This window comes from Equus quagga, chromosome 3 (assembly GCF_021613505.1).
Source record: "Equus quagga isolate Etosha38 chromosome 3, UCLA_HA_Equagga_1.0, whole genome shotgun sequence".
Taxonomy (NCBI): Eukaryota; Metazoa; Chordata; class Mammalia; order Perissodactyla; family Equidae; genus Equus; species Equus quagga.
The window spans coordinates 68,929,575-68,953,999 of record NC_060269.1 but is presented as its reverse complement, the minus strand read 5'-3'; the positions used below and the strand labels follow the sequence as shown (position 1 = coordinate 68,953,999).

At 60.0% G+C, this 24,425-nt stretch overlaps 2 protein-coding genes across 8 annotated transcripts; both read left to right on the top strand.

The window, feature by feature from the left end:
- Positions 1 to 2,107: 2,107 nt before the first annotated feature.
- PDLIM2 (PDZ and LIM domain 2) lies at positions 2,108 to 14,741 on the top strand. 2 transcript variants are annotated; one of them, XM_046656376.1, is made up of 10 exons: positions 2,108 to 2,480; positions 3,868 to 3,962; positions 4,643 to 4,794; positions 6,923 to 6,992; positions 7,110 to 7,261; positions 7,415 to 7,493; positions 11,195 to 11,277; positions 11,487 to 11,632; positions 13,119 to 13,236; positions 14,190 to 14,741. In XM_046656376.1, exons 1-10 carry the CDS (start codon positions 2,123 to 2,125, stop codon positions 14,365 to 14,367), a joined length of 1,431 nt encoding a protein of 476 aa, XP_046512332.1. In that variant the 5' UTR covers positions 2,108 to 2,122; the 3' UTR covers positions 14,368 to 14,741. The 2 variants fall into 2 exon arrangements, with proteins under 2 accessions (XP_046512332.1, XP_046512333.1); XM_046656377.1 differs by having other exon boundaries at positions 2,108 to 2,465; positions 14,190 to 14,740.
- A 25-nt stretch (positions 14,742 to 14,766) lies between these two features.
- On the top strand, positions 14,767 to 24,220 carry C3H8orf58 (chromosome 3 C8orf58 homolog). Of its 6 annotated transcripts, none has more exons than XM_046656383.1 (7): positions 14,767 to 16,024; positions 20,915 to 21,426; positions 21,748 to 21,888; positions 22,052 to 22,163; positions 22,291 to 22,403; positions 22,607 to 22,713; positions 23,247 to 24,220. In XM_046656383.1, the coding sequence occupies exons 1-7, from the start codon at positions 15,997 to 15,999 to the stop codon at positions 23,356 to 23,358; spliced, it is 1,125 nt and encodes a 374-aa protein (XP_046512339.1). In that variant the 5' UTR covers positions 14,767 to 15,996; the 3' UTR covers positions 23,359 to 24,220. The 6 variants fall into 6 exon arrangements, with proteins under 6 accessions (XP_046512339.1, XP_046512335.1, XP_046512337.1 ...); XM_046656379.1 differs by having other exon boundaries at positions 20,415 to 21,426; XM_046656381.1 differs by lacking the exon at positions 14,767 to 16,024 and adding an exon at positions 18,657 to 20,702.
- The last annotated feature ends 205 nt before the right edge of the window (positions 24,221 to 24,425 follow it).

The window sequence follows — 24,425 nt, the reverse complement described above, 5'->3', positions numbered from 1 at the left end:
ATCCATTCCATCCACTCTGGTCCTCACCACGGTCTGCTCCTTAGTTGGCAGACGCAGCCCGTCCTGTGGAAATGACCATTCTTCAGGACCCACTGGCATGTTCCTCATCCCCCATCCCAGCTCTTTCCCATTCCCTGATGCCCTGGGAAAAGGCATCAGGCTTGAGACTTCCTTTCCCTGGGGCAGAAAGCAAATCCAGACCCTCTCTGACGGGGCCCTGAAACCTCTGCAAGCCAACCCTATGCCCCTGGGCCGCCTCCCATGACAGCCCTGCTGGGACGCTGACCACTTCTCTGCCTGGACCTGGGCCGCCTCCCATGACAGCCTTGGTGGCACGCTGACCACTTCTGTACCTGGACCTGGCATGAGGGGGAGGTGAGGGGCTAGGGGGACCCTGAGGGTCAGAGCCAGAAAGGACCTTAGGCCACTGGGGATGCTCATCCCATCACAGAGGTCAGGAGAGTGATTGCCCGGGGCCACCGAGTTGCTGAGAGTGGACAGCACTTCCTTCTGTTTCACGGGGTCATGTCTGGGGGTTGGCCAACTTCATCTTGGTTGTGACTTTTGTGAATACACAACCCACGGAGCAGAAATCCTACAAATTGACCTGTGGATGTTTCTAAAGCCTGTCCAATGCCAAGTCAGGAGCTCGAAGAGGTGTAAAAGAGAGTCCCTGTCACAAATTGCGGGGGTGGGGGGTGAAGGAAGGGAAACGAATCCGCTCAATCATTCACACAGTATTCATTCAATAAATACTGATTGAATGCCACTGTGGGCCCGGTGCTGTGCTAGGTGCCAGGAATGGAGCAGTGAACCAAACAAAAGCCACCCTGCCCTCGGAGGAACCTGTGTGCAGGCAGCTTTGTATGGGAGGGCAATCTGCACAACAGGAGGGTAAGCTATGCACTATTCCCATTTTACACCAGGGAAACTGAGGCCCAGAGGAGCTGAGGAAATTGCCCAAGGTCACACAGCTAGTGAGAGGCAGATCTGGCATCTGGGCTAGGTCTGTGTGGCCTCAAAGCTGTGTTTGCCCTACCTGCAGTCTCCTGCTCCCTCAGGGGCTTCCAGTCTTGTTGGGGAGACAACGGGTGCATCAGAGCGGCCACACCCGGAGGCCCGGGACTCGTTACTGAGAGAGTGGTTTACACACTGAGGACAGAGGCTGGGAAGGCTGGGGGCAGGGAGGCAGCAGGGCTGGAGCCAGGCTGGTCTGTGAGTGCAGGCAGGATGCACCGGCACAGGTAGATGAGGGGTGGTGACAGCACTCCTTGCAGAGGGAATTGGGGTGAATGACTCACACCTGAGGCAGGCAAGTTACAGCTGTGCCCACAGGTGGGCCCCCCTGAAAACAGGCCAGTCCAACAGAGAGCACAGAGTGGAGACCAATGGGAGATGCAAGAGCAGGCTCCAGTGGGCCCTGAGTTCCCCAGGGTGAGGGTTGCCAGGTATGGCTCTGGAGGAATCATTTGCCAGATGGTTCTGATCTGGGGCCTCTCTTTGGCTGTCATCTCCTGATCCCTGGAGCCTGGGTTCCAGGTGGTCGGCAGAGAGCTGAGGGCATGGGGGGAGAGGACCAGCGGTGGTGTTGGGCTGGTCGGCCCCAGGCAGGGCAGCAGAGGGAGATGGGGAGGGCAGCCAGGAATGGAAAAAGCATCAGCTCAGAAGAGTGAGGGATGGTGTGGCCCAGGAGGGTGCTCCTGACCTCCAGTCGCGAGTCTCTTCTCTCCTCCTGGGCCTGGCAGGTCGCCCTGAGTGGAGCCGACTTGGGGGGCATCTCAAGCAGGGCAGCTCCACGTGGCCGAAAGGACCGCCGCCGTCTGCGGCCGCCGACCAGAGAGCCCAGAGAGCGGGCGTGCCCTTCAGAGAGGCGAGGGGCGCCCCCGGGTTGGGCTTTGTGGGTGTCGGGGCTGCATCTGCGCCAGCGTGGGAGCCTGGAGCGGGCGGGGGAGCCAGGCGGCCTGCAGACCGCCCAAGCCGGCGCTCCCCGTCCCGGCCCTCGGGGTGGGGTGCCCGAGGGCCCCTTTGAAGGGGGTGGGCGCGGCCGGCCCGGGAGAGCTTTAAGACGGCAGCCTCAGCTGTCTGCCAAGTGGGGCGCGGGACGGTCCCCAGAAGGCCTCCCATGCACTCAGGGGGCAGTCGGGAGGACGCGGCACCTCGGGGAGGATGGCCACAGCCTCTCGAGGGCTCTAGGGAGAGTGACCCCCGCCCCCCAGCGGGCGCGGCCCAGGTGGCAGCGCCTGGGCTGGGCTGCGCGGAGGAGGCGGCTTCCCCGCCAGGGGCGGTGGCAGGGGCGGCCCTGGGATCACATGGGCGGAGGCAGGTCCCGGAGCCCCGGGCGGGCTCTCCCCAGAGTCGGGCAGGCGGCGGCGGCGGCGGCGGCAGCGGCAGCGGGAGCGGCGGCGTCTCCTCGCCCTCCTTCTTCCCTTCCCTTCCCTCCCGGGCCCGGCCGCTCAGCCCGACAGGTGAGCCGGAGCCAGGTGAGGGCGCCCTGCCTGGCCCGGGGCTCCCTCGGCGCCCCTCTCCGCGCCCGGACCTTGCCTCCGTCCGCAGCCCCTCTCTCTGCTGCCTCCCTCGCGGCTGGCGCCCCCCGCGGGCTGGGCTTTCCCGGTTCCCGGCGCTCCTCCTCCAGGCCCTGGCCCGCGGGTACTTTGGCCTCGGAGCGTAGAAGGCCCCAGAACTGGGAGAGCCGGGCCGACGGGCTGGGCACCTGTCGGCGGCCCCCGGCGCGGAGTCCACTGACCGGCTCAAAGGTCTGAGAATCTAAGGCGTCTGCGAGGCGCCAGCGTCTACCTGGGAGCCTGGGGAGCACCAGCCTGGGCCTGGGCGAAAGGGGCAGCCAAAGGCCAGGAAGAGGGCAGGCAGCCGGCTTGCCTGGGCGACCCCTCCCCAGGCTCCTAGACTCGGAAGGGGTGCCAGTGTCCCTGAAAGGTTCGGGCAGTGCTGCAGTCTCTGGGCCTCCCCAGGCGCAGCCCCAGGGAGGGTGCTGGCCCAGCCTGTCACTGCGGCTTCCTGCGTCGGTTGGCTCCTGACTCCAGAACCAGAGGCTCAGGAAATCCTACAAGGGCAGGGTCTGCAAGGACACTCCCTTGCCAGTGGAAGGGGCTGGCGATGGGAGGCCTGTGGCCCCAGCTAGCAGGCAGCATCTGTTAGCTCCTCTGCTGGCCAGCGCCAGGGGGTGGGTGTGCCAGTTTGGCAGATGAGCCCATCCTTCTTGCAGGGCTGGTCAGAGGGCAGCAGGCCCCTGGGGTGGGGGGGGTTGGAAGCCCAGTCTTGCCTATCTGGACCACATTGCCAGGGGCCAGGCAGGCAGCCAGGAGGCCCCTCTGAAGACACTCACGTCACCTTAGCCAGCCCCCACCCAGCCAACTACTTGAGCTGTCTGTGGTGGTGCCACCCCCTTCCTTGCTGTCACTCCTGTTCCCAGAGCGCTGCCCTCCCCCAGAGCAGGGAGGAAGTACCTTGTGCTGTCGGTTTTGGGGACAGGAAGCAAGCACTAGTGAGACTTAGCCCTGATGGTGGAGGAGGGGGAGAGAGGAAATGCTGACACCTCCTCCCACCTGCCAGCCCCTGCTCACCCATTCTCCAGCAAGCCCCTGTCTGGCACCCGGACAGTCTGCCTCTAGGGAGCCACTCGCTAAAGACGAGAAGAGGGAACTCAGAGTCCTGGCTTCCCAGGGTGGGGGAAGTGAGACTGGGGTTGAGGGAGGTAGTCACTTCCTGTACCCTCCCCACCCACCCCAGCCCCTGACTGGTGGCTCTAGGGACCTGTCATCCCCTCTCCTCCCCTTTGCTTCTCTCCTGCCACCCTACCGCGCCCCTTGGGGACTGGGGACAGGCTCCACCCCTCCATCCTTTCTTCTTCAGGTATGGCGCTGACAGTGGATGTGGTGGGGCCGGGGCCCTGGGGCTTCCGCATCACCGGGGGCAGGGATTTCCACACGCCCATCATGGTGACTAAGGTAAGGGCTAGTTCCAGGAGACAAGGAGGTGCCCCCAAAGTTAGAGTCTGCCCTGTCTACCTGGTCCCCACAGACAACTTTCACTTTTGGTCTAGAGCCAGTCTTGCTTCTGGGAGTGTTAGCCAGTGAGGGGGCCACTTCAGGAACAGGCTTCTAGGGGGAAAGGGAGCTGAGCCGAGTGGAGGGCCTGCTCTTTTCTCCGAGGTCCCCAACCCCATGCCCGCTGGCAGCCATTTTGGGTGGTTACTAGATCAGGAGCCCCTGAGTTCTCGGCAGTTTTCCCTTGACCCGGGCCCAGGCTGGGGAGTGTTCATGCAGAGGCCCTGTGTGCAGGCAGCCACCTGTGTGGTGCGGTTTGCACGGGCAGGGCTCTCTGTCCAACAGTATTTCTAAGCACAGTTCCCGAAACTCTGCCACTGCACGTTCTTTGGGAGGCCCCTATTAGAATGCCAGTGCTGGGGGTAGGGGTGCTGCCACTCCAGCTGTAGAGGGGATTAGCTGATTAGCTGGGCAGACACGGATGGGCAGGGAGGGAGGTGTTCAAGGGGACTCGGGCCAGCCTGGTTCAAACCAGCTTCTGCGTTTCTTGGGAATCTGGTCTTCTCCATCCCTCCCTGAGTGTCACCACTGTCTGATCTGAGTAGGGGTACTTCAGGCTACCCGTTCCTCATCCCCTGCAGGTAACCGAGCGGGGCAAGGCCGAGGCTGCTGACCTCCGTCCTGGCGACATCATCGTGGCCATCAACGGGGAGAGTGCCGAGGGCATGCTTCATGCAGAGGCCCAGAGCAAGATCCGCCAGAGCCCCTCGCCCCTGCGCCTACAGCTGGACCGGTAGGCCCTCTACCTCTGCTGTGCCCGCCAGCATTCTTCACCCCTCTGCCAGCCCACCTCGCGGTGGCCACCCTCCCCCCGCCCCCCCTCAGTCCCAGCACTGCCTTCCCCGGCCCTTTCGGCTCATCTTGTCTGCGAGAAGGTCTCGGCTCTGGGCCTGTAGTAACAGTGCTGCAGTAGCAGGGTGGGCGAGGGGTGTCCCTGTGCCCAGCTGGGCGTGCAGCCACAGGCAGGGCAGGCTGGCCTCAGCCACCTGGATGCCCGGGTTTGACTGGTTCCCAAGTGTGTGGGGTTCAGGGCGTGGGCATGAAGTGGGTTGAGGAGGGGAAAGGTGTGCCTTAGACTGGGTTTCCATGGCCTCTGCCCCCTTTTGTTCAGATCCCAGAGTAGGGTGAGGAGTTTGGGGGCTCACTCCCCACAGAGCCCTTCCTCCGTCCCCATTACCTCTGGAGTCCCAGGCTTGTGGGGTTTTCAGCCTGGAGGCCTGGGGGCTGGGGGGAGCAGCTGGCTCCCTGGGGTGAGGCATTGCCGTGAGTCATGGGGCAGGAATGCTGGGAGATCCCCCAGCCAGGAGAGCCCTCTGGGCGGGCCTTGAATCTGACTCAGGTACTCCTGCCTCTGCACCACTGCCGGCACCGCCAGGCTCCCTCTGGCCCCTGGCTCTGTGCCCTCCCCTCACGCCTGCTGCCCCGCAGGGCTGCAGAGGCTGGCTCCCATGGTGCTCTCAAGACCCCACCCCTTTAGGGACTCTTCGTGCCACCCTAGCTCACAAGTGTTTGCAGGAATGGGACCCAGAGGAGGAGGGTGGAGAGTACCTCACTGCATCTGGGAAGGGGACCAAAATCTGCAAGAGGCTGCAGAGTGGGGTGGGGGAGGGGCAGCAGGGAGCGGCTGACACCACCACTTCCTCTCAGGTCCCCCTTGGAGGGACCCAGCCCCATGAGGGAGGTGGGCCTGGCTGAGCACCCCGAGGCCTCCAGCTTCATGTTAGGCAGGTCAAGGCTGTCTGTCGCTTCTTTCTTTTGCCCAGACCACTTCTAACCCCTCCTAGCCACACCTCCCACCCCACCCCACCGCCACCCCCGGCCTCTCAGGCATCAGAAGCCCTGTGGCAGGAAGCAGTGCTCTGGCTGGAGCCAAAGCCCAGGCCCCCTGGCTCTGACCCCACAGACCTCCCCAGGGAGGCTGAGGCCTGCGTGGTGGCTGGTGACTGCCTGGTGGCTGGTGACTGAGGTTCTTGCTGACCTCTCTAGAACTGCCAGACACCAGGAATGGTGTAGTTGGGATGGGACATGGTGGTCTCTCTCCTCACCCTCAGCCAGCAGCCAGCCAGCCCTACAGTAGCCTCCTGCTCAAGGTTCTAGCCAGCCTCCACTGGGAAGGGCTTTGGAGGGGGTCCACGGGGAGCCAGGGTGGCAGAGCCCCTCTCACTGGCTGCATCAGTGGGGGAGCTAGGCCTGCTTCTTGCTCTGGCTCTCTAGGCCCTGCCACTCCTGTCTGGTGGGAAGAGGGGCTGGCCCCACCCTTTGTTTTATGGAGCAGAAGCTTCCTCCCCTGCAGAAAGGACGGGAGTGAGCCTCTCAAGGGCGCTCCAGCCATCAGGGCCACTTGTGGGCAGCTGGCCCAGCCGTAGCTGGGCTGTAGGACTTGGGCGCCTCGCTTCCTCTCTCTGCACTTCACTTTCTCCGTGGGTGAAAGATAAAGGGTTATTTATATGAAGGCAGCCATCTCCCCGCAAAGTGATCTACAAACTGATGCTGGCCAGTGACCAAGTCTGGATGAAATGCCAAAAAAAAGGAAAAAGGAAAGAAAAGAGCAGGTGGGAAGAGGATAATGTAAGGAGTTTTTAATAAAATTGAATTTATTAAACTTTTCTCTGAAATTATGTCCTTTCTACTTTTTGGAGCTGAACTGTCCTTTCTTTTGTGAGATGATGGTGGCCATTGATGCTAGTTGTCTCTTTTGGATTTGGCAAGGTTAAAACTTGACAACCCAATGTCTAGGTGTTCTGGACATTTTAATAGTCTTGAGAACCCACTGTGGGAACAGCTGAAATATGCAGCCCCTCCCAGCTCTGCAGGAGCTCCAGGACCCCTGTGACACTACCTTCCCTCTGTCCTCTCCTCAGGTCTCGGGCTGCCTCTCCCGGGCAGACCAACGGGGAAAGCCCCATGGAAGTGCTGGCGACCCGCTTCCAGGTGAGAAGGTGCCTTCTGTTGGGAGGCCCAGCGCCCTGCAGTGAGGGGGTCCTGAGGGGCAGGGCTGCTGGGGGATGAGCATCCCCCTTCCTGCTTTTCTGGCCCCACTTTCCACAGGACTCCGTGAGGACCCACACGGACAGCCAGTCCTCCCTGCGGTCCTCCTGCTCCAGCCCTGCCTCCCTCAGCCCCCGGCCAGACAGCCCCTTCTCCACACCACCCCACCCCAGCCCCCACACCCTCGCTGGAGAGGCAGTGGTGAGCCGCAGGTGAGCGCAGCGTGGGCCCCCTGGCCACCAGGTCCATGCCAGGCCACTCAGCATCTCAGTAACTGGGTTTGGGGGATCCTGGGGGCATCCTGTTTCCCTGGGGCAGCCTGGGTGGGGCCCTGGCACTCACACTGTCCATTTCCCCCATTTCAGTTTCCAGAGCCTAGCACACTCTCCGGGACTCGCTGCTGCTGACCGCTTGTCCTGTGGGGGCCGCCCAGGAAGTCGCCAGGTAAGGGCACCTGGGGGAAGGAGAGAGCCTCCCATCCCTCTGGTTGCCCGTGGTGCCGTAGGGTTGCAGATGGCTGGGCCCACCTGGGCATCCAGCGACTCCATCTACTAGCAGCAGGTTCCATCCTCTCCTGAGCTGGGAGACCATGGCTTCTGGTGGTGGGTCATACCTGCTGTGCCTGGCCCTGCCCAGCGGTGCCCCGTGGCCTCCCCAATCCTGCACTCCGCCCCGTCGCTGCCGCCCCTTCCTGCTGGCCTCCTCCGTTCTCTAGTGTTTCTCTTGGGCCGGGGCTGAAATAGCTTTGCTGCTGTTGTTGGGATGATTCCCTTTGGCTCTCTCGGCATCTCTCAAACACATTCCTCCCCATTCCAAGCCCCATGCCCGCCCCCAGCTCCCCTCCCCCAGCCCCCTTCTTCCTCCTCTGACTCAGCGCAGAGAACCACCAGCAGGACTGTGGTTCTGCCTCAAGTTGTACTTGGCTTACTCTCTGTCTGCCTCCCCTCCTGCCTTTCTCCCCCGGACCAACACCCCCACGGGCCCACTGTCCACTAGCGGCAGCCCCCTTGGTGGCATTTCTCCTCTCTAAGGGCAGTGGTGGGGAGGTGAGGGAGTGAGGCAGCCAACAGTCCTGGGCCACAGCTGCTGGGGACAGGGGTGGGGAAGCATGTCCAGCCTTTGGGGTGAAGAGGATGAGGCCCAGCTGCTGGAATCCTACCTCTGGTTGAATCTGCATTCCAGAAAGCAGAGCTTTTGGAGACAGCTGGGGGAGGGTACTAGAAACTGGGGGCTCTGGAGAAGGAAGGAGTGGGGTTCTCTGTGGGCTGCACAGCAGGGGCTCCCTGCTCACCCTCTCTAGGCTCGCCCAGTGGCCTCCAGGTAATGTGCTCCTAGAGATATATTTGATGAGATCCTCGCCTTTAAAGAATTTAAAATGTAGTTGTGGAGATAAGACAAACATGCAAAACAATTTGGGAGCAATTAAGCTCTAAACAGTGTGGTCTTAATTATGAAGGCAGGAGGCGTTCCGGGAGGGGAGCGATGAGTGGGCTGGGGTGGCCTGAGAAGGCTGTGTCAGGAATTTCACTGGTGGAATTGGAGGTGGAACCGAGTGGGTTTAGGTTAGAGAATGATGAGATGGAAAACAGTGGTACAGGCAAGGCCTGGCATGTTCGGGCCTGGGGGGCCTTCTCCGGGAGACTTTTGGCTGAGACCAGCCAGGCATAAGCTTGGCCTAGGGCATGGCCAGAGAGGGCCCGTCCATCGTGGCCTGCTTCCTCGTGATGTCCTCCCCCCGGGCAGAGGGGAGACGCGGGTGGTACAGGGAGTGGCCCTCAAAACAGCAGCAGCACCTGGAAACTGGTTCGAAACGCAAATTCTCGGGGCCTGGCCTGGCCCTCCTGGGTCAGACACCAGGGTAATGGGCTGGGGTAGGGGCGCCCTCAGGGATCTGATACACACAAAGATTGGAGGACCACCCGTGCAGTGTAAAGAGCCCTGGGCTGGTGGTGAGGAGACCTGTGTTGGTCCCCCCTGGACTGAGTGACCTTGGACAAGCCTCTGACCTTTCGGCCTCGGAGTCAGACTCGATGCACTGAGTTCCCTTCTCTGACCCTGCGGCCCCTGGTCATTCCTTCAACAGATATTTATGGAGCAGCTGCTTTGTGTCAGGACCCTGCTAGACTCTGGGGATGTGTTGGTGGAAAACCAGAGGAACTCCTAACCCGACGAAGCTCGCGTTCTGTTCTACCAATGAAGCGGCAGTCAGTCAGTGTGGGGGTCGCAGGGGCCACCAGCTCCCTCTTGGGAGTCGCTCTATACTTTAGCCCCTTAAAGGCTCTAAGAAGTCCCGTGAGAAAGAAATATATTGAATTTTATTAACTTCTTAAACTTGTTTAACCGCAGAATCTCTCCGGGCATCTCCCTTCCCCTGCTTCTCACTTATTAACATCCCTGTATTCCCCAAGACACATTTTGAGAGGTCTTGGCCACAGATGAGCTCTTGATGGGTAGGTGAGCAGCGTCTCTGGACTTGGAGATGAAAGGTCCCTCTGAGACGGCAGGTGTCCCCACTGACTGGGAGCGGGGAGGAGAAATCCGTGCAGCTCCTAGGGAGGGAGTGGGCTCCTATCCACCAGGGTGTGGTGGTCTGGCAGGAGGAAGGGGGCGGAGGTTACTGTAGATGCGGTGCCCCCGCCCCTGTCTGCTGTGGCCACGGCCTTGCTCTGGCTCCTGTGCGGGCTGAGGCTTCACTGAGCCCAAGCACAGGACACCACCAGCCTTTATGGAGCCCTTCTGGAAACCAGAAGCTGCCCTCTCCGGGTTGCCACCTGCCTTGGTGAGCAGCTGTGAAGTGAAAACAGCACCCCTCCCTCTGGCTGGCTCGGGAACTTGGCTGGCAAAGGAAGCCTGGGCTGGGTTTCAGCCCTCCCTCCCCGCGGGCCAGAACCCCTGTGCAGGGCACATGCCTGCTGTCCAGGACAGTGAGATGGGACATTGTTCTTGAGTAACTGGTGTGGCTGTCATTCCTGAGGAAACTCTCTGGCCAGCTGTCAGGTGACCGCACGGCACCAGCCGGGCACCCAGGAGCCTGGGTGTGGACTCCCAGCCCTGCCTCCGACTCCCCAGCGCCTTGGACCAGCCGCTTTGCCTCTCTGACCCTCAGCCTCCTTAGCTGTAGAACATTTTCCCAAAGAACCCCAGGAGCAGAGGAACGCAGGCTGGTGGAGTGGGCCACCGGGCGAGCGTCTGGGGCTGTCTTCTCAAGACTCTGAAGTTTCTGCTTTTAGACTCAGAATTTGTGCAGTTTTCTCATTTGACTTCATAATTTGTCCCTGGCTTAGAATTTTAAGGGAATTTAGTTTTCTAGGAAACTGCTCTCAGCCGGTGCACCAGCCTGCCTGGTGGTCTCTGAGGCTCTCCTTTCCTGGGGGTGGCCACGGAGAGGGAGTAGAGTAGGGGAGGCTGCAGAGGTGCAGGCCAGAGAGCAAAGCAACAGTGAACTGAAGGCAAGATTTCTGTGTGAAGAGCAAGTGTGGGAGCCCAAGGTGGGTGGCACACCCCGGAGAGGGGCTCTGCGGCCGGGGTGCGGGCCATGAGTGGGCCTGGCTCCCCAGGGCTCCATGGGACAGGACAAGACCTCCTGGGGTGGCCAGGAGAGGACCCTGCCCTCTTAAGAGAGGGCCCAGCATGTGTGGGGGAGAGGTCCTTTGTGCTGCCCCAGCCCTGACTCCAAGGAGGGTCTTGCCCCTTCACTTTGCCCCTTTAGGTTTCCTTTTCCTCACTGCAGAGGGTCAGCTTACTTCCTCTCAGTTTGTTCTGTGGATCGGAGCCAGGCTCCAACGTGCCACATCTTTGCAAACATGTAGCATGAGATAACAGAGGAATGTGCATGGTTTCCGTGCTCAGCTGTCACCTGCTGGTCTTCGTTCTGCTTCTTGCCCAATCCCCTTGTGGAGCCCTCACACCTCCTTCACTGGGTGCTGGCCTCCCTCCCCTTCTAGGACTGAGCAGGACAGTCCCTGGTGCCCTGGCTTTGAGGGCAGGGTCAAGGTGATTGCCCCTCCTAGGGGCCTGCTGGTCAGCGAGGGCCAGGAGCCCTCTGGTGTTGGGCCTGGGGAATAGCTGGGCTTGGCGGCCAGATGGGTGTGCTGGCCCAAGGCTCTGGCTGCTGACTCCTCCCCTGGTGCCTCTCCTTCCCACAGGCCAGCCTCAGCCTCGCTGGCGACTCGGCCGTGCTGGTGCTGCCGCCTTCCCCGCGTCCCTGTTCCTCTGGCCCCAGGCTCAGGTACAGTGGGCGCTGGAGGGTGGGCTGGGGTCTTGGAGGGTCTGGGAGGGCCAGGAGACAGACTGGCTTCCTGGAGAGGAAGGGGGGCGTCCCCGCCTAAGCCCAGTCGGCGTTCCTCTGGCCTCTAGAATCCTTTCCCCCTGGGACACTCTTTCTCTGCCCCCAAGCTTGGGAACGGGACTCACTCCTGTTACCTCCCATCCCTGCAGTGTGGACTCAGAAGGGGGAAGCCACCTCCTGAGAGAGGATTCAGAAGTCTTCAAGATGCTGCAGGAAAATCGCGAGGGACGGGTGGCTCCCCGGCAGTCTAGCTCTTTTCGGCTCTTGCAGGAAGCCCTGGAGGCCGAGGAGAGAGGTGAGGACCCCGGGGGGCTCAGGTAGGAGAAGGAAGTTCCCCGGGCCCCCCCAGGACCCTGACTGGACATGTTGTTGAACTGGTATTTCTTAAGTGCTCATCACGGGAGTAGGTACTGGCTTGCAGAAGCTCCAGGCCCTGCACGAGAGGAGCGTGTGTTCTGGAAGGGGCTCCCAGGGTATGGGATCAGGAAAGTGTCAAGGGAACCATAAAGGCAGGCAGTGGGGCCGTGGGGCTGGGTCTCCAGGGAGGGCTTCATGGAGGAAGAGGGATTTGACTTGGCCCTTGAAAAAAGATCAAGACTTTAACACACAGCCTTGAGATGGAATGTGGAGGCTGGCGGCTGGAGGCCTTCTGGAGGTGGGAGCAGGAGAATAGCTGGGTCTGGCTGCAAGGAGTGTGGCTGTGGAGGTTGAGTCTTGGCTGTGAGCCTCGCGTGCCGGGCTGAGGAGCACCCTCACCAGCTCCACTGAGAGTGGAGGTGAGTCCCGCAGAGGCACAAGCTCGCGCGCTGTGTAGGAGTCCATTCTACAGACGCTCACCGTGCCCGTCGCCCATCGACGGGCCAGAGACGTGCCGTGTGGAGGTCGAGGGCCACCAGGACCCACGCCCGCCTTGGAGGAGCTCTGTTTATTGGGGCACACGGCCTGCCCAGCAACCAAGGAAGCAGACAGTGCTCAGGAGTGTGTGTGTGTGTGCACGGGGCACTGCCCTAGTCCAGGGGGTGGTGAGGAGGCCTGCCTGGGCAGTGCCCTCAGGCGGAGAGAAGGGGGCAGACAGGAGGAGTACTGGGTCTGCAGAGTCACCAGCACCTGGGGGCTGGCTCCAACTCTGATGTTAGCTCCTGTGAGTGTTCACACAGGGAAGCGGGACAGGGTGAGAAGGTTCGGAGCAAATCTCATCCATCATGACCCTGAGGCCTCGGCAGGCCCTGGGAGAGGGCACAGGGAGATGCAGTGGGGTGAGGAGAGCGCAGATGGATGGTGACTTCACCACTGGAGTCTTGGTGTCCTCGGCTGCAACAGGGACCAGACCTGCCCGATAACATCTGTGCTTCATCTTAGCATTGTTCCCAAGCACAGAGGCAGCAATGCACATGCGACCTTTGAACACTGTACCAAGGTATTTTGGTGCTGTTATCTATTATTACCATCCATTAATGTCGTCATGACTGGGTCACTAGAGAGGACACACTGCTTGGCCTGACGTGTCAGACCCTGAGCACAGACTCTCCTCAGTTGCCTTAGCTTGAGCCAACTCGGCCTCCAGGGGCACTTGACCAGCCTCAGCCCAGGACCTGGCGTGACCACTTCCTTCCTCGTTACCTGCGCTCATGCCCCGTGTTCCTTTAGAGGTCCGCTTGTAAGTGTGCCTTTTACGACTCTCCCTGGAGCTGTGCTGAAGCAGAGTATACATAAGTAAATCCAGCCTGGATGCTGCTGCTGTGGATGTGCGCTGATGTGTCTGTCACCCCCACCCCTCCCAGGTGGCCCGCCTGCCTTCCTGCCCAGCTCGCTGAGCCCCCAGTCCTCCCTGCCCACCTCCAGGGCCCTGGCCACCCCGCCCAAGCTCCACACGTGTGAGAAGTGCGGTACCAGCATTGCGTGAGTGTCGGGCCAGGGAGGCAGGGCACATGCTCATGGGTAGGGGCAGGATGCTCTCAGGAGGGGCGGGGCCCACCAGGGGCCTGCATCCAACAAGCAGTCAGGGACCCTGAGGGGAGCATTGCCACAGTGGGACTGTGATGGGTTGATGGGATGCTCCTGCTTTTGACGTCTCTCCCATAAGCTCACAGCCTCTGGAGATCTACCTCTAGATGAGGTGCGTCCTCCTGGAAATCTTGCTCTTACCCCCTTCCTCATCCCTTTTGGAACAGCATGAATTTTCCAGAGGTAGGCTTATTTTTCTCAGTGGGTGGCATTATAAGGCAGCCACATTCTCTGGGAAATTGCTGAAAGCCCTCCCCCGATAAATTTCTTACATGCTCAGAGTTGAGGGTCAGATAAGTCACTTTAGGCAAACCCCTTAGCCTCTGGGCTTCAGTGTTTCTCTGCAGAATGGAGTACTGTCCACCCCTGTGGGGCAGACACAGGACAGTGTCCGTATGGCGATCCTCAAAGGGTGCAGAGCCCTGAGGGCTGGCTGGAGGGAGTGCTGGTCTGCAGCCCCAGTCTCCGCTCCCGGAGGCCCTGGCCCCAGAACTGTGGTTTCTAGCTTGTCTCCAGGTGATGGGACCACACTTTGAGAAGCACTGCTCCTTTAACAATCCAGAAGATTCAGGATGGAATTTATCTGCTTTCGTGTGTGGGAGGAATGACTTTTTTTTTGATTAGGGGTCCTGAGGGTGGGGACTGGGGGGCTGTTGAAGTGAGATTCCTGAGGGCAGGCTTGGGGGGTCAAGTGTCAGATTTTGGACTCTTCCCAGGTCCTGACTCTGGGCTAGGAACTAGGCTGCCAGGAATGGGAATGGCGGCCCGCCCCCCCCCCCCCCCCCCCGCCGGCTGGGACTCCCCTTCCCCTGCCCAGGCTAATGGCTCTCCCCTCTCCGTCCTCGCAGGAACCAGGCCGTGCGCATCCAGGAGGGACGGTATCGCCACCCGGGCTGCTACACCTGTGCAGACTGCGGGCTGAACCTCAAGATGCGCGGGCACTTCTGGGTGGGGGACGAGCTGTACTGCGAGAAGCATGCCCGCCAGCGCTTCTCTGCAGCGCCCCCGCTCCACTCCCAGGCCTGAGTGCCCGCAGTGCTCTCAGCCCGCCCTCAGCTCCGCGGGTACCTCCGTGCCAGGGCCATGACAGTAACAAGTGGGCATGGGATGGCAATGGTGGGTGGTGGGCCCCTTCCTCCTTGCTGGGTGCGGCCAGAGGCTGGGACCTGTCTTGGGCTGTGGGCGAGGGCGGCTCCCTTCCCAGGCCTCTGTCGTTTGCCCCTGTCGGAGAGGCTCTGCACCAAAGTTGGAGGTGGGCGCTGCACTGGACATGTTTGCACAGCAGGGGTTAGATGGGGGAGGACATGGATAAGCACCTAGAAGGGGAGGGGTGGGCTGGAGGCGAACGGTATTCACTGTGTCAAGTTTCCAACATATGCGCTCTATAAATATCTATACATGGACAAAATAGAGTAGACGGGTATTCACTGTGTCAAGTTTCCGACATATGCGCTCTATAAATATCTATACATGGACAAAATAGAGTAGACGCCCCTCTTTCCTCCCCTTCCTTGCCCCGGCCCCTGGGGGTGAGCTTCTCTCCACCACTGGGTGGAGAGTCTTTATTTACAGAATTTTCCCCCTCTCAAAGCCCCACCCACCCTACTGAAGAGGCCGGCTTCTTTAGTCAGGGTCCTCCTCCTCCTGGACCCTTTGGTAAAGATGCCTGTTCCACTGGGACCATCCCTGGTACTCTAGAGGAATGAGTTTCTCACTGGGAGCCTGGAGGATGGGCAACAGAGAAACAGGAGGCAGGCCCCAGACCCGTTGTGCCCAGGCCTGTCTCTGTGACAGTCTCAGGCTCTGCCGGCCCCGGCTGGGCTGGCACTCTGTGCCTCTCACTCTACTTCGCGTGGAAGCTTACCCACTAGACTTACCCAGAGGGGCTGGGTGGGCTAGAGAGGGGACAACAGCTGGAGTACCTCCTGCATTTGCCTGAGGCTGTGTGCACCTATTTGAGAAAGATCATCACCAGAAATAACCTTGGACAGGGTTGCAGGCCTCTGCTGGGTTGCCTGGGAGGGACAACACAGCAGAGCCCTCACCCTGAGAGACCAGCACCCACCAAGAGCCACACCTCCCAGCCCTGCTGGTTTGGCCATCCCCCGCCACCGCACCCCGCCAGAGACCCTGCTGGTTTCATTGGTGGTGGATTTGAAAACACCAGGATGCTTGCCAGTGCTAGGCGTGTCTGCCCTTGGGGAATGGGTGAGTGAGGCGGGCAGCAGTGGTCCCCTGCCAGAGTTTTGCCTGACTCACCCACCACCCCAGTACTGTATTACTGAAATGAGGACATTTCAGAAATATGAGGGTGCTGCCGGGTGCTCCACACCCACCCTGTCCCAGTCAGCCTGAGGGCTGGCAGCAGCCTTGGCTTTATCTCCACAGGAAAGATCAAAGCCGGCTGTGAGGGGGTTTGGTGCTCTCTGGCTCTCTTTGGAAGGAATCTTGGCAGAGACCGTTTGTGTTTCCTCCTCAGGCACCTGATATAATTTACACCTTGATATAATTGTCTCACCTTTTACCTGGATGGCTGCCTTTCTTTTCATGGGAAGATCAAGGCTTTCTGCGACTCAGGAGAACCTCAGGCCAGCAGGCTAGTCAGAAATAGAGCAGCCTCTGTGGCACCACCTAGTGCCAGCCCATGCGGAGAGAATGCTCACAAAAGGGGAACGCGCCCTCGGTAAATACTTGGGTTCTGGACAGTGGGGATACAGAAAGACAGAGCATTTTTCTTGCTTTCTTGAAGATAATAGTCCAGTGGCAGTGACTGAGCTGGCGTGAGTGAAATAATGCTACAGGCAGTGAGTGCTGAGAGCTAATGTGGGCACACAGGAGCCCAGTGAGTTCAGGGCAGGACCATCTGTGTGAAAAGATGACCAGGCGCAGGAGAGAAATGCCGAGGGAAGTGGGTGAGTGCAAGTGGAATGCTCAGTTTAGGGCCATTGCTGAAGGGGATACCAAGATAAGACTGGAAAGGGAGCTTTGAATGCCAGAAGAAATGGTTTGAACTTCACCTTGAGGCTCTGGGGACACTGAAAATTTTAAGCAGGGAAGTGACAGGTTGGGAAGGGTGGGTTGGAATAGTCTTGTGGTCAGCTCCCTCCTGTAATGAACCATGCTGGGCCCGTAGTGTTCTCAGGAGTGGAGGTGAACAGCTGGGGAGTAGGGACACTTGTGAAATGGGAGTGCCAGTGAGTTGGTGGCCTTTTGAAGGCCAAGGCCAGATGGGTTCAAGCTAAAATCTATCTCGTTAGTTGTGGCAGCCAGCTCTCCTCCCAGGGGCCCTAGGGTTTCCATTCTAGAGCTCGCTGAAGCCGCACGGTGAGCCGAGCCTGAGCTTGGCGGCGAGCTTCTTTGGAAGATGGAGTTATTGGCCAAACCAGTTGGTCAGCAGGGCCAGCTGGGAGCAGTCTTTGATCTCCACCCTGCCCTCAACCCCGGCCAGCCAGCTGCGAGCACCCAGACACGGTGGGGGAGGCCGCCCAATCATGCGATTGCAGGCTGTCCAGAGCACGGCCCTCTTTACTCTTTTCTGCATTTTGGGGAATAACTTCAGAAATGATGACAGATTTGAGTTAGAAGTGGCTGGAGACAGCATCTAACACAGCCCCCTTGAGTTGGAGATGAGAAGCGACTTTCCCAAAGTTACACAGCCAGGTGATTCCAAAGTGCCAGGAGCGACGTAAGTGCCTTAACTCTACTCCTCACAATCGTGAGACAGGTGCTGTCAGCCTTGTCCTAGAGATGAAGAAACTGAGGGCAGAGAGGGTAGGGACTGGTCCAATGACGCCTCGCTGGCAAGGGAAAGGCGCTGGGGATGGAACCTGGAGCCTGATTGCCGGGTGTCTGGCTTGCCTGGGGCTGCTCTGGCCCCTCCTTCACCATGAGGGAGGTCTCCAAGGCTCCGAGCCATCTCTAGTCTGGCAGGAGCTCCCCCAGGCTCTTGGCTTTGCCCTTCTTCCCACAAGACCTAGATCAGTGCTGAGCTTGTAGGAAATGCACTCCCTGAAGCTGGGAATTCCCCACGGAGGGGCATCGGGGCAGCGCTGGCCTCAGCTGGAGGGATGACTGCTGGGACTCAGGGTAGCTGCTCAGCCCTGAGGCGGGCAGCAAGGCGAGGCTGTGCTGCTCCTCCCATTCTTCAAGCATCACTCAAAGGGAGAGGAGTCTCCTCAGGTGGTAGGTAGGAGGTGGGTGAACAAGAGACTGCAGAGGGGACCATGCAAGGCCACAGAGCCTTTCTGGGTGGTGAAGGCCTAGCTCAGCTCTGGGCACAGGGCTGCCAGAGTCAGGGCAGCAGAAGGCAGATGGGAGGGAGGTGTGCCCCCCCCCCCCCCATTTCCAGTCACCAAGGGCTCCAGCATAGCTGCATGCGGTGGGGGTGAACATGGCCTGGAAGGGAGTGTGCGTTGGGGTCTGTGTGGAGGGCGTTCTTTTGAGCCCACATAAAGCCTTGTGCTGAGACACTGCATTCCTGCTGGCTGGGCTTCCTGTTCCAGATGCATTCCTGCCCCAGAGTCACCACAGAGACTGCTTGGAATCTGGCCCCACGTTCTCCAAATTCAGGGCGAGATCTGGTGAAGGTTCCCTCCCTTTACCTCCCCACCCTCTCACTTTGGAGGGAGGAAGCCACCTAACTGGCCAGCCCTCCTACCCCCCTGCCCAGGGAGGGCTGGGATGGCGTCTGGCAGGGCCTGGGGGGTGAGGTGCCACACATCCTGTTGGACTGGCATAGAGCGGCTCCTGCCAGGCCTAACATTCTGTCTCCCTCTCTGTATTTGGGAAAGAGGAATGGGGTGGGGGTGCTGTCCAGGAGCATAGGGCCGGGAGGGGGCAACCAAGAGGACTCATGATAAGCGAGAAAGGGACTGGCCTAAAAGTCAAGGTATTAAGTGATGGCAGGTAACTCAGGCACTTGGTCTTTCTTCCTGCCTGGGCCTGGCTGTATGCCTTGATTTCCCCATCTTATAAAGTTAGAAACTTGTGGGGTGGCCTGGTGCGGCAGCGGTTAAATGTGCACGTTCTGCTTCTGCAGCCCGGGGTTCACTGTTTCGGATCCCAGGTGCGGACATGGCACCACTTGGCACACCATGCTGTGGTAGGCGCCACACATATAAAGTAGAGGAAAATGGGCATGGATGTTAGCTCAGGGCCAGTCTTCCTCAGCAAAAAGAGGAGGATTGGCAGCAGTTAGCTCAGGGCTAATCTTCCTCAAAAAAAAAAAAAAGTTAGAAACATTGTTTGTGGCTCTCTGATGAGGGCTCCTGCTAGGCTGGCTCAGGAAGGGGAGGAAGGAGCAAGGAGCAGACGGGGGGGCGGGGCGGGCGGGGGGGGGGGCGGTCAGACTGTCTTCTCCCTTCCAGTGAACAGCCACTTCCTCCCACTGGCTCCAGCCCCAACCTCCTCCCCCAAGGCTTAGGGGCAAGTCTGCACGTCCCCTTATCTGCTTCCAGGGGATTTGGGTCCTGCTGGCACTTTTTTCCCAGCCTGATGACCTTCCTCAGGAGGAGGAAGTTTCCTTAAAGGCCACCTGCCCGGCTGGTCATCAGACTATGTCACCTTCAGCAGCGGCCTGGGCTCCCAGCCCCCTTTTAGGGTGTGGGGGTAGAATTCCGTGGACCAAGAGGGTTGGCGTGGAGACAGGGAAGCAGGTACACTTCTTACACCTCCAGGCTGCTCCCCTGTCCCCCTGGCTCCCTCCTTCCCCAGCTTTAGGGTACCCGGGTGAGGAAGAAGAATGGGATGAGGAGAGGATTCAGATCAAGCCCCGGACACAAGGCCTTCTGCCGTTGCTGGGAAGGATTTCCTTGTGGGCAGGAATCCTTTTCCCCTTTTAACGCGCCGGTACTCGCCCCGAGGCGCGCAGGTGGGAGCGCCGGGACACCCGAGCGCGGGCCCCCTCTGCCCACGGACGGCACGTGGGCTTCATTTCCTTCCGCGCTCCCGTGCAGGCCCCCGCCCCGCGCGCGGCTTCACTTCGGCGGCAGGAAGACAGAGCGGGCGTGGGAACCGGGGGCCGGCTGACCCGGCGCCTGGAGCCGCACGGCATAACCAGGCCGGGGCACGGCGCTGCCCGGGCCCCAAGGGCTGCGGACGGCGACCTTCATCCCCGCCCTGCCAGCGCGGGGGGCTGCCCAGCCCTCGCCTCGCTGCCCCTCCCGGCGCCCCGCCTCCGCCCCGCCCCCGCCCCTGCCACCTGCGCCCCGCCCCGCCCCTTCCCCCGTCCCCGCCGCGGGGAGTGTCCGGGGGCCGCGCGCACGGGGTCTGGCCGCGCCCGCTCAGCCGCCCGCCCGACGGCTGAGTCCGGATCGCTCGGTCCGGCTGCGGTGGCCGCGGCTGGGACGCCGCGTCGGGGCCGGGAGCGGGGCCATGCTGAGCCGGCGGCGCGTCTTCGCCGTGGAGCCGCTCGGCGGCCGGGGTGAGTTGCCCACCCTCAGGCCGGCAGGGTCCTCCGGCCCTGGAGCCGACCTCGGCGCCTGGGCCCCTGTTTGCGCTCCCCGGCACACCCGGCACGCCTGCCCGAGGCGTCCTCCTCGCCCCCTCCCTTTGGAGGGCCGTCATTGTGCCTTGCACATTGAGGACCCTTTGGTCTTTGGCGTTAAACCAGCCACCACCTCCATCCTGCTTTCTCCGGGTCCACTTCCCTCTAATTCCTGATCTGGATGCTTCTCCGCCCGGCCTCTGCCACAGTTAGTAGCCGCGAAAAGCCCCCTCCATGGCGGCGGACCCCTTTCCGAAGGAGCCACGCAGGGGGCCTTCCTGGTCGACTCCCTTGCCCAGAGGGGCCTGGTTTGCATCCAGCGTTCCCGCGTGGCCCACTCTGAGACGTAGGCGGCCTTCCATCCTCTCTCCTCAGTTTTCGCATCAGTACAGTTGGGGCACCCAGAGCGCAGGGGGCCTGGCACAGAGGTGACGGCAGATGGGCGGTAGCTGCTTCTCCTACCCCATAGTTCCCTTTCTTCCGTTTAAGTTGTTTCTTTTCAATCTGCACAAAATCTTCCTTGTTTCTCACTTAAAAGATCAAAAGCTCCAATGGTTATAGCTGTTGTCTCTGTGTTACCCTCCCCCAGAAGCTCCGGAGAGACTTCATCTTGCATCCTGATGGCAGTTTGGACCCCAGGCTTCCTTCTTTGTGCCCCTCACCCTCTCCCTGAGGAGCAGCACAGTCACATTCCCCTTTGGGGAGCAGCCGAAGAGGCTGCAGCTCCCCACCTATGACTTGGAGGCCTCAGGCCCACCCCAGGAGTGGGAGTACAAGGGCTCCCTGGGGAAAGCCCTTATGCCCTCAGGAAGCCAGGCCGTTGAAGGAGCTGATGAATGTGACGGCAAGGCTTTGCCTACCACAGCCTATGTCATGGGTTTGTGATTGCTAACAATTACTGTTGTAAAGGGAACTCCATCCTAATGTGTCCGCCAGGGTTCCAGAGAGATCTGGGCAGGGCTGTACCTGTCTGGTCTCCTCCCTTTACCTCTGGCCCAGGACACTCCTCCCTGGGGAATGCTGCCAGCTACCAGGAATGCTGGGGGCGTGGGGGCAGTCTGCCCAGCCTGATACTGACTCTCTTTGCAGATGGGGCTGGTGAGGACCTGGCACACGGTTGTGTAGTGCCCGGAGTCACCAGCACCTACAGACGGATCCCGGACGCTGCTCGAGGGTGCCCGTCAGACTCTTGGACCAGGGGTGGAGAGCTGAGAAGTCTCGGGAGGCAGATTCCTCTTCTCAAGCTGGCCTCCTGGGACTCAGGAATGGAGATGGTGGTTGGGGACAGCCCGTTGGCCCCCTCCCCAGGCCTTCCTCAGGACTCTCTGGCCCTTGAGCCCGTGGGGAGCCCGGAGCCCCTGGCTCTTGCTGCTCTCGTACCTCCTGCCCACCTGGGCCAGCTCTTAGCCAGCTGTAAGCTGGAGCAGGTGCTGGAGCGGTCCCGCCATCTCCGGACTTCCCCTGCCAGCTTGTCACAACACCACCGCTCCCCAAAGCCACCAGGCAAGCCTGGGTGTGAAATGCTCCTTTTTGGAGCAGGGGAACAGCAGGCCACTGAGGCAGAAGCTGGCTTAGGGGCAGGCCTGGAGGAAGCAGAGGTGGTGAGTTCTAAGTCACAGGCTGGTGAAGAGGGGGATGGAGGTGGCTCTTTTCCCCGGGGGTGGGGGGCTCCCCACTTGTTTTCCCTGGAGCGCTCTCTGGGTGGAACATTCCTTGTCCCTAATTGACGGGTCGTGTCACAGCTTCTTGCCTCACCCACTCCCAGCAGAGGTGGGCAGGGACAGGCCTGCCTGGCTAGGCATTGGGAGGCCAGCCGGGTGTGTGTTTCTCCTCTTCTTGCCTGTTTTGCCCCATCTGTTGGCCCTTTAGGGTGGGTATCTGGTTGAGTTCAGAAGTCTCCCCTACCTCACTGTGTCCCACAGGTGGGGGGCTCAGGGCCTGGAGCCTGGGCCTGCCTTCCAGGACAGGGTCTTCACTACCTGGAACACCTGTGCCAGGTGCTGGAGCAGATGGCCAGGCTCCAGCAGCTCCACTTGCAGCTGCAGACCCAGAGGCCCCTTGGGGTGAGTGAGCCATGGGCAGGCAGGCCAGTGGCAAGTGGGGTCAGGAGGGGAGGGCAGGTGAGTGGGGGAGGCAGAGGAGGGGTGTGACCCCTGAACCAGGGCTCCTTCGGCCCGGCCTCAGCCCTCTGGTCAGGCCCTGAGTGTGCATCTGTCCTGTGCGTAGGATCCTGAAGAGGAGGAATGGCCGGTCCTGACCTCGTCAGTGCCACCCTCTCGTGCCCCAGGCAATGATGCGAGCGGGCCATGGGAGCTGCTCAGCCAGACAGAGGATACAGGTGAGGGAGATTTGTGTCTCCCTCTGTGTCCTGCCTGCCCAGGGCCCCACAGGCAGACCTCTGAGCCCTGGGCTTGATGAGTGGCTTCCTGTTCCCGGCCCTGGGTCACCTGTTTCTCTTTCTGAAGGGGCAAAAACAGCTTCACCCCCTAAGGTAGGAGTGTCCAGCGTCAACCCTCCCAGGCTGTCAGAGGCCCCAGCAGAGCCAGCTCACTCCTTTTCATCCTCACAGGGACACAAGGTGGGTGATGGATATGTGTGGGGTGGGGGTGGGGGTGGTTGGGATGTGTAGATACACAGAAGCCCAGAAACTCTGAGGAAATGACAGGATTCCTGTTTGGAGCGGGTGATTTGGCCCGGCTGTGGTGACAGCTGTCTCCGGGAGCTTGGTTGGGGGTATATTGTGGGGAGGGGCACCGTGGTAACCCCCTACCCTCTGTTTAGCGGGATCTCTCCCACTGGAACAAGGTCAAGGTCCTGCTCAACCGGATCCACCGGAGGAGCCCTCGACACCCTGAGCCCCCTGCCTCTCCTGCTCGCCCTGCCCCCAGGTGAGTCCTGTGGCCCAGCCCAGGTTAGGGCAGAGGGCGGAGTCTGATGGCCAGGATGCTGATATTGGACTGCCAGTTGTCTTTGTCCCTGTGAAGTTTGAGAGACTTAGACAGTCTCAGAGAGGGTGCTGGAAGAAACAGAAGGTAGTTAAAGCAGTCCACTTATAGATGAGGAGGCTGGGGCTGGGCTGGGAAGGGAAGTTGTTTTCCTGAGGCCACATGGTGAGTCAATGGCAGAGCCAGGACCAGAGCATGAGAAATCTCTTCACACCAGCCCAGCAAGCTCTCACCCCTTGAAGCTGAAACTTAGGCCACCTCTCTGGGTTTGCTGAGAAAGCAAGATAGGAACACCGACAAAGGATTCCACAGTGAATGATGGGGGATCATACTGAAGAGTTTTCCAGGGAGTTAAAGTACCATGTTAATGAATATCCCAGGCTCCCTACGGCAGATGAGCAATGCTTCATCCACTCTGGGGCCGTTGCTACCTTTGTTTCCTCCTCCCAACCTGATGCCTCCTTTCCATTTCACAGGACTGAGTTGAGACACCTCCCTGCAAGGCCTCCTTGCCACCCGCTCCGGAAGACCTTTATGCCATCATTAGTTGTTAAGAAGCAGCGAGCAAAAAACCTGTCTGCCTGCTGAGACCTCCTGGCGCAGGGACGTGACCCTGGGTGGAGGGGTGTGCAGTGAAGTCTTGCCCTTTTCCCTATCGCTGCTTCTGGGCACTGGCAGGAAAAGCTGCCGACGTTCGCCCTTTTCTCTGAGGCAAGGGCTGAGTCTCTCCTTTGAGCAGCTTGGCAGAGGAGCCTGGTTCCCTGAGAGGCCCCAAGGTGCTGTAGCTCCTCGGCTCCTCCCTGGTTGCCAGAAATCCCTGGGCTTAGACAATATGGACCAACTTACTTATCAGGTGTCCATGGAGTGTGTTTGGTGTGGTGATCTGTCAGGGTCCAGCGTGTTGCAGATGTGTATTTATGCAAAATGATATATATCTCTCTGTGAGACTGTCAGTGTTGTGAACTGGCTGGATCTGTCTCTCCTGAATCATGCACTCAAAGGATTGGTCTTCTGGGTGAGGTAACTGCAGAAGGATGAAACTGACCTTCGTTCCTCAGTGGGCAGTTACTGATCTGGAGTCCTGCTTTCCCCCTCATAGCTGCATGGGCAGCCCCAGGACAGAGAAGGGCACTATCTTGGCTGCTTTTGCATGGACTCTTGCCCACGGAGCAAGAGCTCCTGAAGACTGCACTAAGAATGGAAGGGTCAGGGACAACATGGGAAAGAGCAGAGTAGCCTTCACGGTTTGTTCTCAGCTGCTTGGCTCCACACTAGCCTTTACACATTGGAGCTGAAACCAGAGGTCCATACTAGCTTTTAGACCTTGACCAAATCCCTTGACTTTTCTGAGCCGTAGCTTCCCACTTAATCTCCCAAATGGTATAATGGTGCCTGCCCCACCTGCCTCACAGGCTTATGAAGATAAAATGAGATTAAATGTCACAAAGTGCTTTGTGAATGTTAAATGAATAGGAAACGAGAGGGTATGGATGTCGGAGGGAGGCTAGCTGGAGGGATGATGGGAAGGTCAGCAGATAAGAGGGGGCTGGGATTGCTAATCAGGACTAAAATGGCCGGTGATTAGCTTTGAGCAAGCCATTTCACTGAGGTCTCTTATCTGAGAATTAGGGCACTAACTGCTGACCTGCTTACCC